Here is a 14,540-nt window from a genome sequence, read left to right on the forward strand (position 1 = left end):
CAAAATACTTACAGGTTTGTTTGCAGGGTTAGAGAAACTAGCTGAGCAGTGGGTACACCTATGGTATGTGGCAGGTGCTGCTTCCATGCTCTCCAGCTCCCTGGCCCCTTCCTGCCTGTCTGCTTCTGGGAACCCCAGGTAGACAGAGGACACCGGGCCATAGATGAGAACATCATATCATGGGACCTTTAATTAGAACAGAGACATGTTTCGTACAGGCTGAAAAACCCAAAACCCCAGGAAGGTTATGCTTAGCTGTAAAGACCAGAAATCAAGCAAGCCATGGCCGCTGTGTCACTGGGCAGAGGACACAGAGGCTTCTCTCTCTCTGTCTCTCTGATGTGGGTATTCCACGCAGAGGCTGGCTGGTGAGGCTGAGCTGGGCTGGTGGTCGGTCCTCGGGTTTGGAATTTTCCAGTTGGGAGTCCCAGATCCCAGTGTAGAGAAATGGCCTTAGAGTGCACCAAGTCCCCCGGACCAATGTGGTGGATTCATCTAGGTCCTTAACCAATTACCACTTAAGGAAATAGCTGAGAATTGGGAGAGAAAAGTTACAGTGCAGAAAGAAGTGCCCATAGCAGAGACCCCCGGAGAAGAGCTGCTGAGGGAACATGGGACAGGGAGTCAAGCTGATCTGAGCTTAAGGGAGCTTGGGCACACCAGCTCCCCTCCTGGGGCTTCACTTTTTTCATCTGAAAAGTGGCAATGTAACCTGTCAGTGGGTTTTTTGACTGATTGTGCAAAACGGGGCCTGACAATAAACTGAGGTTAAATCCAAGGCAGAGTAAAGCCACCTTAGTCTCTCTTGTGATGACTCTGGACCACTGAGCTTAGAGAGACATTTGAGCTAAATACAGAAGGCTTTAATCAGCCAGGTGACAGCAGCTGGAGGTCCCCCATGTCTGACTGTGGGACTCAGCTTCTGTGACCTCACCCTGCAAATGAAGTCCAGAACACACCTTTTTGTTTTCTTTCTTATTTGACACCCTTTGACCTATGTTCAATAGAAGACAAGGGACATGCACCCAACCCTTCTCCACTCTGCCCAGAATCCAACCCTTCTTCACTCTGCTAAGTCTCATTTTACAGGTGACAAGACTGAGGCCCGAGACCCATGTGATTTCATTCAGACAGATACACAGGCAAGAGAACCACACCAGCATGCCAGTCTCTTTAGCTCAGCTCATTAGAAGATGATGCATATGTATTCTCGGCCAGAGAAAGGGGTTTAAAATTTCTTTCTCTCTCTCTCTTCTTTTTTTCTTTTATTCCCAAGGAGTTGTGACTTTTTAATAGAAGTTGGTTCATGCACAAGCATTTTATTCTTCAATTAATTTCCATCTAAATGAGGTTTTCCTGAAGATAACCAGTGTTTTAGTTCCATTTGAGCTTAATTTGTGTGAGTGAAGCCTCCATTTTTACCAATTCTAATTTGCTCGGTGAATCTAGCACTCATTACCTGGGCAATAACGCCCCTGCGGCAGACAGCAGCACCCGGGGCTGGAAGATGAACCAATTTCCAATAACAATTCAGGGGAAGAGGTGGTCCCTCTCCTTTTCCAATACCACTCAATAAATAGAAAATAAATTATTAAATAAGCCATGTTCTGATGAGGGTCCCTCAACATGGTATTTACAAGGCAAACAAGAACGGAAAAACCTCCCAAACCAAACCAAAACAAACACAACCTTTAATAGGCCCAGATAAGAGGGGAGGCGACAACTGTGTCTGTATCACTGGCTCACTTCTGCAGAAGTGAGAAGGAAAAGGTTTCCAGAAAAGATTGCCTGATGACACTGCATCTGGCATAAGTTTCTCACCAGGACTCGACTGGCCAAGGGAGGAAACGGTGTATTTTGAGGAATCCCGGTTTTGATTTTGTTTCAAGACACATTTTTCTATTGAGCTAAAGGGGGAAAGCAAGGCAAAGTTCATGCACATGAGATGACCTCGAACGTTTGTGGAAAAGAAGCCGTAAAAAGCACATGGCAGAAGAAAAGACAGAAGCTGGGCTTGAGAGGGAAAGTGATTTGCTTTGCTTGCCTTTGGGAGCACCCCAGTTTGGCCTCTTCAACCAAACCCTTTCGGGAAAGAGATTGGGTCTGAACAAATGAAGGGCTAAGGCTCTCTGGGGTTGAGCCCCTTCATTCTTTCTAATATCTTAATTGAAAGACTGACTCTCCTTGAAAGGAGGGAAGAAATAGGGTTAGGAATGTGGCCAAACCTCCAGGAACCAGAATGTCCCTAGAAGGAAGCTCTAAATTAGTTAGCTTTTTTAGCTAAAGCAATTCAAATCTTGCTTTTGGTTTTTACTCTTCGTACTCTCACGACTGAGAACCTCCTAAAAATGTTTGAGTCTCCTTTCCTTTTCCTTCTGAGTCTCAGTGAAGCTCCCTTTGTCTTTGGTGACTCTCCCAGGCCTCAGCTCAGCATTTTGGATTGCAGCTCAAAAACCCTTTTGCTTCACAGAGGTGGGAAGTTGGCCCAGTTTCACTCATCCAGGCACATCCACAGCAGGAGGGTCAAAGTGCCTGGGGAACCGCGCTGCTTTCCTGCAAGCCCACTCCTTTCCTTTCCTCCCACTCTGGATGCTGGTTTCTGAGTGAAGTCCTCACCGTGAGGAGATTTCAGGTGATCTGTCTTATTCCCTGGAAGCAGATGGTGAGGAGAATCAGGTAGACACAGCACTACCAGGAGTTGAGAATTCCGGTTAATCAAGGTTCCCAGTGCCTCAACTATAGCCTCAGTTTTGGATGGAAAAAAGGAAGCGTAAAGGAAATTAGAGAAAGAGAGAGAGAGAGAGAATTTTTCCCCCCAGGAGGCATTTAAACAGCCTTCTTGTAAACTTCCCCCAGGATAGGGCTACCCCCTTGCTTGGGTTGGGCAGGGTAGTCACATTGCCAGGGAAATGACCAGAGATTTTGCAAAAGTCTCACCGAACCCAAAGCTGGCAATTGCAAGGGATAGTAGATAGTGACTTTTGGAAAAGGTAAAAGCCCTCTTTGGCCAGCAGCCAGACAACACTGCCAGTTGGTCAGATAGGCAGGACTGGTAAAGGCCTCTGGATCCTGGAGACCTTCCCAGCATGGGTTTGCAAAGAGGCCTCCCTTCTTGGGGGGAAGAGGCATTAGGCTCTTCCTACCTTCGGGTTATTATTATTTTTTTAATTTCAGAAATAGCGTTTTGCCCTCCCCTGATGGAACAGCAAGAGATCACGGAAAAAGACTTCTGCTTTGGGTTTGTGAGTCTCTCCCGAACTCAGGACGGCTCATACCTTGTCTCCATTTCAAAAGGAACAGGACAGCCTTCAAATCTGAGGAGGAGGGGAGAAATTAAGGGGAAGTGGAGTGGGAGCACGTGTAACTGACATGAAGCCAACCAAGTGTGCTCAGTGAGTAATCTGGCCCTATAATATGTTCCTTGGAGTGTGCATATTTCCTCAGTCAGCTTAATTCCTGCTTTATTCTCACGGTGTGAGCTCCTCATCAACTCCAAGTGCATTCCCAATACGAAACCAGTCATCATCCTCAGCCGCAATGGCCTTCAAAATACAAGACAACGACTTCGGTGAGTACTGAACAGTGGGAGAAGTCAATAGTCTGCTAAGAGACAGCACATCTGTCTCCAGTCAAGTGCCTCCTTAAGGTAAAACCTTTCAGTGGGGATTGGGACTTTGTGCAACTTTGGTCCCATATGCCAAGTTAGACTCCAACCCCTGCATAAACTGAGACTCCTCTGTGGCCGTTCAACACCTTCACTCACAAGCCTCTAGGCTGTTTTCCTCTTTTCGATACCTCAGTGAGGTAGCTGGGGGACAGAGGGGCTGGGGAGGACACAGGTTTGAACCTCTTTGACATTTGACTGAATAATAAACCTTGGGCCAACTCCCAAGGATATTCCTGGCTTCAGGGGAACAGACAAATAGCCCACCCACTTCCAGCCTTTCAAATCCCATCCACAGTGACAGGAGGAGAAAGGAAAAAGGGAGACTCACAAAAATAATTTAACAGTCCCCACCCCAAACACACACACACACACACACACACATACGTACACACACAACCTCTCTGTATAAATAAATAAATAATTAAATACTGCTAATGGAGAAATAGAGAGGGAGAGAGAGAGAAAGTCATCACATAAATAAATAAATAGATAAATAAATAAAATAAATAAAAGATTTGCTAGGAGCCCCAGGCATAAATGGTCCCCTAGAATTGTCTGAATGAAGGCAGTCCAAACAAGTCTGGTGGCTCCGGAAGTCTCTGTCTCCAGGAAGGGAGATTGGAGTCCAGTTTGGGTTTCTGGGCGGGGAAAGAGGGTTATTTACAGTTGCAGGGCACTGGCCCCTGTCCTAGGCACCTGCCATCTGGCCTTCTGCCGTGACAGCATTGGCATCCATTAGTCTTGGTGGGCAGGGCTTAGGTGGGGGCTAGGGGCCCCGGGGGGAGGCCAGGTTGTCCACTGCTGACTGGGGCCACCTCTCTTCTGAGGGAGAAAGGGCTTTCTGGATGGTTGCATGGCAGTCTCTGGCCTCATAGGCTGATTGGATGGGGAAGATTGGGTGGGGCTGAGGTCACTGCTCCCAACAATAAGTACTTTTTCCAAATGTTTTCCCTGGGGTTGGAGGGATAAAGAGTGTTTGGTCCCTGCTTCCCTATAATCCATCCAAAGTATCCAAAATCTGAGAACTGTCCTCTCTCCCTGCATGTCCTGTCCTGCTGCTGTTGCTACCACAAACTTGCAACTCACCCACAAGGCTCCAGAAAGCCAGTCAGCTGGTGAGAGGGACGCCTGAGAGTTTATTTTAAGGATCGTATTCCTCACCTCCCTGTTCTCAGCGCCTTCAGTGGATGAAGCAGCTGGTGGTATTTGTGTATCTCAGAGATCAACTTACGCTCTCTGCCCAGCCCTGGCCAGGGGGGAAGGTGGGGCGAGGAAGGAAATGAAGGTGGGTCTTTCCCAAGCTGATAAGAAACCTCAGAACCCAGCAGGAGCTGGAGATATGGGGCATCTAAGCCCCTCTCCCTTGGACTCTGGATTTGGGTGTTTTCCCCCAAACCTGAGCTACCTGCCCCATCCTGGCACAATTCCTGAGAGGCAAGGGGAGTAGTTTAGGCTGCAGGGTGGGTGGGTAGGTGCCAGGCTGCCTGGGTAGGATCCAAGGTGTGGCATTCTGGGCGGTGGGGAGGGGGCCTGCAGGCGCCAACCAGAGGGTAAGGCCAGACTGGCTGGCGCTGGCAGCTGGCAGCTGGCCATGGCACTGGGGAATGCTCAGCAGATGGTCCCGTGGAATTAAATTGGTGCCAGCATGTGGGGCAGGGGCAAATTTGGGAAGTGAGGGCTCTAGACCAAACTGTCCTGACCAGTCTACTGTCTCCTTTCTCATGGGGTTGCAGGGCTCCTGTGAACAGCCAAAGGGCATTTTGTGCAGTGGCCTCTCTGTAACTGGGCTCCTCTCTTCCCTGATCATGCTGAGCTCCTGGGAGCAGCAGACTGACCCCTTCCTTTTTGCTCCCATACTCTTTGCACCAGAGAACCCCATATCCTAGATCCTGACACCTACCGTCATCTCAAATGTCCATGCCCCCTACTCAGGGATGTCCCTACTTCTAAAGGCTAAAGTCTTACCCTTTGCTTGGCCCTGTCTGAGGATGTTAAAGGCCTGACCCCTTATCTTGGGCCAGAACTGCCCTTGGTCTTCTCTCTCATCTCCCTCCTCATTCATGGGAGTCCATCCATGCGCAGCCATGAGATTGGTAAAGAAAGGATGAAGGCAGGTGAGGGGATGACCACTGGCCTCCTGTGATGGATGCATCCATTTTCTTGGCCAGGCCCCAACTTTTGAGTCATGGACCCATTGCTTATTATAAAACCTTGAGGTTTTTTTTTCTTTTTTTGTGCCACAAAGGATGGTTCTCTCCACATGCCCAGTCCTGAGTTGAGCCTCCAAATGATGCTGGTAGCGAGGCTCCTAGCAGCTTGACCAAGAAGGTGAAATCCCTGGTACACTCTTTTTCTCTTCCCCAGGAAAGCAGGAAGGACAGGGTCCAGGAGCTCTCAAAATCTGTAAGGAGAAGGCAGGAAGGGCAGGTGATAGGGAAGGCCGGCAGAGCAAAAGGGACCCCCACAGGGCAGCTGGCTCAAGGGAAGGCCCTTGCTTAGCGCCTCGTGCTGGAGTAGCTGTCTGCCGAGCTGTAGCTCCGGCTCAGGCTCCGGCTCCGACTCCGACTCCGGCTCCGACTCCGGCTCCGGGAGCCCAGGCTGGGGCTGCGGGAGCTAGAGCTGCTGCTAGTGCGGGTCCTGCTCCGACTCCGACTCCGGCTCCGGCTCCGGCTGGGACTCCGGCTCCGGGAGTAGCTGCGGCTGGCGGAGCGGCTGCTGCTGCTGCTGTACCACGAGGAGGCGCTGCTGAGGCTGCCGGAGGAAGAAGGACTGGGCCGGTAGTAGGGGATGGGGCGTTTCCGGGCACTGCAGAGAGCAGAGGAAAGACGGATGAGGGCCAGGCTCCACCCAACCTCCACCAGGGGAGCCCCAGGCTTGTCCCAGGAAGGCGGTATCCTTCATTTCCTGGTCCCTTAGGAACAAATACTCCTTTTCCACTTCCCTTGAAGTCCTGAGAACATCAGAGAGAAAATCTCAGCTTAGTACTAATATGCTTGAAAGTGATCATTTTATTTTTATTTATTTTCCAATGAATCAAGCCTAGGGCTCAGAGCCTCCACCTATCAACAGAATCTACCTCTAAACTTTAATCGTAGTTTTGTTTTGCTATTTTTATTTTTAGTAGAATTATCTATTTATGGCAAAGAGGCTGATTTTCCATTTTCTGTACTATATCCAGTTTCCTTTTGAAATAAATGTATGAGCCTCTAAAAAGGGCAGGTCTATTTTAAGAAAATTAAGCAAAAAATAGTACAGTTAATAAGCAGACAGGGCCAAAGAGGTATAAAGATGCTGGTCAATGGCTAAAGTTTGGGAACCACTGAATGAGTTAACCGAAATGGATTTGAGGTTGACCAAGGAAACCAGATAACCTTTTGGAAATGCCACTCTGTATCTTGGCCTTCCCCCAGTGGGGACCAAGGACATCTTGGGTCAAGGCAGTGGGTTTAGGAATTCCCAACAAGCTGAGGCAGGGCGCTCTGTGGGATGTTTCAGAAAAGGCCTCCTCTGGGGCGCATGTTCTTTTTCCTCTTGTAGGTCATCTCCAGGGCGGCGCACTGGGCAGTAGGGTCTCTGTTCCAGTAGCTGATGCTTGGAGCTCCAGGAGGAGAGCCCAACTCAATCTTAGGGCAGCACTCAGCCATTCCCCCAGCTTTCAAGGCCTGGAAACTTGTCACTATTGTCTTTTAGAGAATTTTTCTTTTGAGGCCTTACCTGTCACTGAGAACTTTACCCACCTAGTCTAATCATTCAATCAATTACAATGGCACACAATGAGCTTCTGCATTTAAGTTCACAAAGCTCACTCACATCTTTTTACCCCCTTTCATTTCATGCTCCTGCTACTTGTGGGCGTTATCACCTTCAACATTTCGTGGAAGAGAAAACTGAGGCTCTGAAAGATAAGAGCCTTTCCGAGGCCACGTTTCCACCTCACGTCTTCCCCAGCACTGCTCCCTCTAGGTTCCTTTTGGCACCTAAGCAATCCCGTTTGCCCTCTCAGCACTGGTTCAGGGATAATCATTTATAGGTCTATTTAAGTCTGGCATCGGAGAGTGAAAGTCTGCCCCCAATCCCCAGGCTCCATCGCCAGACCAAGGCCCCACCCCTGTGCTTTGGGTTCCATTCCTCGACCTGAACCCACAGTCTCCCCAGCTCCATCCTGGACTCTGGCCACACCCCAGGCCTCCACCTGATTCCCCAAGCTGGGTGGGGAGGTCGACTCGGTCCTGAAACTTTAAAACAGAAACTTAATTTCAAAGGTTGGGAGTGGAGGGTAGCTCACCCCCAACTCTCACAATCCTGAAATCCCAACCCCAAGCCGGTCTGGGATGAACCTGTGGCCTGGACAGGTAGGAATGAGAGAGGCTGAAAGAGGGTCTCCCTTCCCCTCTTGCCCGCACCTGGTTATCCTCCGCGCCTCCAGGTGGCTTGGGGAGTCTCTCCGGCGCTTCCTCATGGGCGAGTAGGACCGACGTCTCCGACGCTCTCGCTCGCGCTCCCGCTGCTGCGAGTCCTTCTCACTGTACTTGGGGTCCCGCTCCCTGAAGAGGTGTGGGGTATTTACTGGGGACCTGGGGCTGCACTCGCTCCCTCTCCTTACCGCCCCTCAAGGACAGGATACCGGGTCTGCGCGGGCCAGCAAGGGAAGATGCGAGGGAGGACGACGGAGCTATGGGAAGAGCCTGGGGACGGGTAGGGTCGGGTGGCGCTGGGCGTGTGCAGAGGCATCGGCCTGGGCGGGCAGGCCTCACAGCAGTGCAGGTGCAGGGCAGGTGCTGCAGGGGCGAGGATGTGAGCGGTCCCCGGGTCCTGGTGTGTGGGTAAGATTTGGGAGTTTATATATACCGGGATGAAGGAAGGGTAAAAAGGCTGAGGGCCAGGAATGTGAGTTCTGGAGTGTGGCTATGGGAGTGCTTGGGCTGGGGGCTTTGAGACACAAGGGTATGTCTGGTGCCTCGCGGCCACTCCTGACTAAGAGAGTGGATTAAGAACTAAGGGAATCTTTAAAAACGCAGAGGCTGGGTGAGACTAAAGAGAAAGACGGTCCGAGAGACGGGTCAGGGACTCGGAATCAGAGAGGAGGTGCCGAGCAAAGGGGCGTGACCAGGGCCTGGGGGCGGGGCCGGTACCTGCCGGGGCTGTAGCGCGAGTAGCTGGGGCTGCGGCGCGGGCGGGAGCTTCTGCTGGGCGGACTCCTTTTGCCAGACTTGGAGGAATAGCTGGGAGAGCGAGAGTAGGACCTGGGGAGAGGTAACAGCCTCTGAGGAGCCTGCAGAGCGTCCTCCTCTTGGGTTGCCGGGGAGTTCTACAGCTTTATTCAGCCGGTCCCCAGGCAGCGAGCCTTTTCTATCTGGAGGCCAAGTGGGAACTCGGCCCTTACCAGAGAATGCAATCGCCTTCCTTTAGGGTGGTTAATAATAACATCCACGACTTCCTCGTACTGGGTCTTACTATCCTGGCCACTTACTTACTAGCTGTGCCACCTTGGGCAGGTAATTTCACTTCTCTGGGACTCTGTTTTCTCATTTGTAAAATACGTGTAATAATAGAACTTACCCTATACAGTTGCAAGTTAAATGAGTAGATTAGGGCAAATTTAGCATGTTGGCACGTATGCTAAGTGCCAATTAGCCAGCACATGGGAGTGTTAGCTGTCACTATGACGCATTTTATTATGTGCCAGATAGTGAATTAATACTTTGTGTGCATTATTTAATCCTCAACATATTTTAGGGTTAGGTACTATTATCAGCGCCATATTACAGATGGGAAAACAGAAGTACAGGTATCGTAGAGGATATGAATTCAGGTGTTTGCCTCAAAAGCAACTTGAATTCAGGTCTGTTTGGCTCCAAAGTGTCCTTGACTTCTGTAGACGATATTGTTGTGAATACAGATTATGAATTCCTGTGCTACACCCAATCTTCCTTCCCTCTCTGTTAATGTCTCCCACTTTTAGAGAACATTGTCGGGGAGGAATAGCTTTTCCAATCTCACTGCCCTGGGGCAAGTGCCCACCTATAGCCCCTGGAAAACTTGCTTTTGCCAGCTTGCTCTTTGACTGTGCATTGAGAGATATTTTAAGAGAGTCCAGATGTAACATGCTTTTGGACACTTTGAAAGAATCTGCCAGGCATTTCCATCCATTATACTAGATAGTGTCCCTTTTCAAAGGAGCTATCTGAGTTATATTTCATAGACTTAAAAAATCAGAAATAGTTTCTCTTTCAATCAACTGGTTCATTATTTTTGTTAATAATGTAATAATTAATGTAGCAATTTTCTTCTTTACTTTGTCTGCTAGGGAGCTCAGAGGTCATATTTGCCACCCACCTTCATAGCAACTATGAATGATAGGACCTGCCTTTTGGAATTTAGTCTTTTTCCTGACTTAATTTTATATTTCTCTCTTTAATTTTACTTTTAGTTTATTTTGCTCTTCTATTTATGTCACTGTCTCATACTGAATCTTTTTCTCAGCTGTCTTGCTTCCTGTTTTGGAATGGACTGGTCTTGATATAACCAACTAAGAAAGCAACTGTTGTTTTGTTATATAGTTACAAAGGAGGAATAGTCAGACTGCTGCTGGGAATTTCTGTTTGCAGTGGGAAGCCGGACTGCATAAAGCCACGGGTTGATTAGCGATAATTGAAATTGGGTGGAAGAATGCAAAAATGTCATAATTCTCCCTGTGTCCACCTCCTCTGGATGTGACTGTGCAGCTCCTCCCACTAAGAGGAGCGTCCTTGCTTCTCCTTGGGTTGGTCTTGTGACTTGCTATGGCTAACAGAATAGCAGAAGGGATGTCATGTCAGTTGCAGCCCTAGCACTCAGGAAGTTTTGTACATTACTGCATTCTCTCTCTCTCTCTCTCTCTCAGAACCCTGGGAACCCTGCTATTATCATGTGAACAAGTCCAGAGAGGCCTGCTGGAGGATGAGAGATCACTTGGAGTCAAGATCAGTCAGCTGGGGTCATTCACACCAGAAAGTCCCAGGCTAGCAACCCACTGGTTGATCAAAGCCATATGAAAAAGCCCAGAGAAATTAATCTCACTGCCCTGGGGCAAGTGTCCAGCTAGAAACTCTGGGTAGAAACTCTGGATGGAGAACAAGAACCACCCAACTGAGCCCAGCCCTATTGCTGATTTACAAAATCAGAAACTAAGTAAGCATTTGTTGTTTTATGAATGCTAAGTTTGGGGATTCTTTTTTTTTTTTTTTAATTTGAGACAGAGCCTCAAGCTGTCACCCTGGGTAGAGTGCTGTGGCATCACAGCTCACAGCAACCTCCAACTCCTGGGCTCAAGCAATTCTCCTGCCTCTGCCTCCCATGTAGCTGGGACTACAGGCTCCTGCCACAATGCCTGGGTATTTTTGGTTGCAGCCGTCATTGTTGTTTGGCGGCTGGGGCTGGATTTGAACCCACCAGCTCAAGTGTATGTGGCTGACACCTTAGTCGGGATTCTTTTTTTAATGCAGGGGAAGATAACTAATCCACATTAGCTCATTCTCATACCAACAGCAACAATAATAACTAATATTCATTTTGTTCCAAGTACTTCTGTATGTGCTGTTTATTTCTCAGAACAATCCTTTTGGGTACATATTTTATTGTTTTCATTTTGCAGACGAAGAAACAGATTCAGCTAGGTAAATGACTTTCCCAAGGTCACTGGCTAGTAATAAGTAGAATGGATATTGAAACTTAAGTCTATCTGACTCCCCTCTCTTATGGATCAAAGGACATCTCCAGTTACCGTAGGTAGGTAACTTCCTAAGGGAGAAAGTATGGCAGAATCAAGATCACACTCACCTTTTTTCAGAGGAGGTAGACCTACTCCGAGTGTACCTGGGGGAGGTCCTGGGGTTTGGAGATCGGGAAGAGTGACTAGAGGATCGGGTGCTGGCATAGGAGGAGCTGCGGGAGCACCCTTTGATGGGGGAGCTCTGGGCTGTGGGTGGGACCAAACTGGACTTCTTCACTTCCTCACATTCCAGACATGGTGACTGGAATCCTCTGCAGGAGAGAGAATGTCTGTTAGCACCAGACTGTGCTCCTCTGGGGGCATCTTGAGCTAATACTCACCTCCCTATCTTTTTCTAGGCTGCAGTGTTCTCACAGAACACTCTTTGCACCTTTTCACATCCTACTACCTTTGCAAAGACATCCCAGGGCACATGTGATACCTTAAAAGTCAATGATCTAGTTCAGCATTTCCCCAAGTGTGAGAAGCCACAGGGGACCACTTCAGAGCATTAGGGAGGCCACTGGGCATGGACAGGATGCTAAATAATATCAGATCACATGGTGGAAGATGTACTGCCTTTCTAATCTTCTCTAATCCTTCTGATTGCATTAATGAGAAAGCCCCTGTTGGGTGCTAGTGGGTTTTTAACACCTCTCTACACTTTGCAATCTCCCTTGGAGAGAAGAGAAGACCTCGGACTCAGAGCCTTGGGCAGGACACTGTCACTAACTAGAATTAAATACATTATTTTAATTACATACATTTTTACAGGTATCTTCTATATAGGACAAGTGATACTCATTTTCTATTTCAGATAGTATTATTGTTTCCTTTAAGTTTGTGTGTGTGTGTGTATACATATACACACATTCCTACACAGAGGGTGCCAAAAATGTATACACATTTTAAGAAAGAAAAAAACTGTATTTAACTTGTAGTACTCAGTATATACTGATAACAAAGGATGAATACAAGTCACATTGAGCACTTCTTGTAATTGCAGAAGTCAAATGTGACTTGAGTATTACAAGTTTAATAGAAATTTTCCTTTCTTAAAATATGTATGCTTTTTTGGCACCGTGTGTGTGTGTGTGAGGGATTATTAAAATAAATGAAAGTACCAGTAGTACATGCATATGGTAAAAATTAAGAAGATAATATGTAGATGGTTTAAATTTGGGGAACCTTGGTGTATCCCATTTTGCAGGTGGAGGAACTGACACCCAAAGGTGTCAGCCAAAGGTGTCAGACGTGCAGAATCACCCAAAAGACTGGGTCCTGTCTTCTATATTATCACCCAGCCAGGGCCATGCTGGACCTCAGTTAGGTTCTCAGTAAATATAAGTTCATTTGGATTGGGCCAAGGTCCATTTGCCCAAAAGGGTGCAGATGCGCAGAATCACCCAAAGGACTGGGTCCTGTCTTCTGTATTATCACCCAGCCAGGGCCATGCTGGACCTCAGTTAGGTTCTCAGTGAACATAGGTTCATTTGGATTGGGCCAAGGGTCATCATCATTGACGCCGTGCCCCCCTCCAGTCTCAGCTCCTGATACTTTCCTCTTTTGATCCCAGGCATAATAGACTACTTGTTCCTTCCGGAACATCCCTATTCTGTCCCTTGTCTCCAGGGTTTAGAACATTCTGGTGTCTTCAACCCTCTGCTCTCCCTTCTTTATCTGGCAACTCGTCCTCACAGATGTGGCTCTAGTTTGACCTCACCTTTTCTGGAAAGCCTTCCTTGACATTGCTGCACCTCTGGAATATGGGTTGGGTGATCATCAATGTGTACCATAGACCCTGGTCTTTATATGGCTCCCTTAGGCTTTTAATTGTTGGTTGTCTCTTCCCCAGACATTGAGCTCCTTGGAGACCAGTGCTTTTTCCTAGCACTAGTACAGGGCTTGTACATATATCCTAGGTAATCAATAAATATCTGTGGGATGAATATTTTGAACCTCTTCAGTGTCCTGGGCACTTTACAAACATCATTTCATTTAGTCTTCCCAAGGACCTTATGAAGAGGCACTATTATCGATACCATCCCCAATTCACAGAGAAGACTCAGGAGGGTTAGTTACTTGCTCCAGGTCACCCAGACTCTTGAGCCCTGAGCCACCCAGCTCCACAAGCCCACACCCCTGCCCTCTTGCCAGTTCCCTACCCCCAGTGCCTATGGTTCCCCCGATTTAGAGCTAATGTCTCTCTTCTACTCAGTCTATGTTTACTGAGCTCTTTCCTTATAACTGCCACAATATAAATAGCTGTGGATTTAACCATCATTTATATTTCAAAATGAAAGGCTTGGTTTAAATTATTTAATTTGGCCTCCATGCAGATCAAATTCAGCAGGTAACTGCTAGATGTCTCTCAGGCTTTACTTCCACTTGTGGGGACACATCTGTATTTGAATCCTGGGATGGTCACTTATTAACTGAGTTTCTCAACCACACTGAGCCTCAGTTTCCCTATCAGTTACAAAAGGGTTATAATAGTACCTATCCTATAAAGGTTTTATGAGGAACTAGGGAAGATTATTTATGGAAAGCACCTGGCCTGTGGTTAGGGCTTACTGAACATTAGCTGCTGGTACTATTATTGCTGGTTTTGCTTTTATAGCTATTCTTGATTTTCCCTGCATAATAGCATGGCCGTACAGCAGTAGACATGTGACCTCCTTCTCTTTTCTGGGAACTTCACTGCCTGTTCTTGGAGACATTGACATTTGCTCTGCCCCAGCTCTGGCTCCCAGCCAGGCTTGGGTGTGAGCTGAGGCCAGGGATGTCCTGGGGAAGGCAAACCAGAGGCCAGGTCTGTGCATGGATGCCAAGCTGTTTGTCCTGGACTGAAGTGGTTACTGTGTTAGGGACAAAGGGTGCTCTGTCCTTGAAAGAAGCTGTTAACTGTTTCAGTGCTAAGGCTTTGGTCATGTGTTGAAAATTTTGGCCGCTTTGAACAAAGGCGGACTCCCACCCACAGAAGAAGGAAAACCTCACTGTTAGCCTGGTGGAGTGCACCAGCAAAGCTTTCCCACCCTCCTGCATCTGTGCATCTGCTCTATCAATTATAAGCTCCTGGGGGGAAAAGACCGTTCCATTTTTATATCCCCAGCACCAAGCTGA

General features: G+C 48.0%; 1 protein-coding gene across 1 annotated transcript in view; it reads right to left on the bottom strand.

Moving 5' to 3' along the window:
- Positions 1–4,243: 4,243 nt before the first annotated feature.
- The window catches only part of SRRM4 (serine/arginine repetitive matrix 4), a 156,442-nt gene continuing 146,145 nt past the window's right edge, over positions 4,244–14,540 (bottom strand). Inside the window, exons 10-13 of the mRNA XM_003789929.1 lie at positions 11,486–11,689; positions 8,800–8,910; positions 8,071–8,211; positions 4,244–6,472 (exon numbers count right to left, since the gene is read on the bottom strand). Of these exons, the coding sequence (XP_003789977.1) occupies positions 6,163–6,472; positions 8,071–8,211; positions 8,800–8,910; positions 11,486–11,689 (766 nt within the window). The 3' untranslated portion in view covers positions 4,244–6,162. The remainder of the gene's footprint in view (positions 6,473–8,070; positions 8,212–8,799; positions 8,911–11,485; positions 11,690–14,540) is intronic.

Source organism: Otolemur garnettii, unplaced genomic scaffold (genome assembly GCF_000181295.1).
Source record: "Otolemur garnettii isolate 467f Iridium unplaced genomic scaffold, OtoGar3 scaffold00038, whole genome shotgun sequence".
In the NCBI taxonomy this organism is placed as follows: Eukaryota; Metazoa; Chordata; class Mammalia; order Primates; family Galagidae; genus Otolemur; species Otolemur garnettii.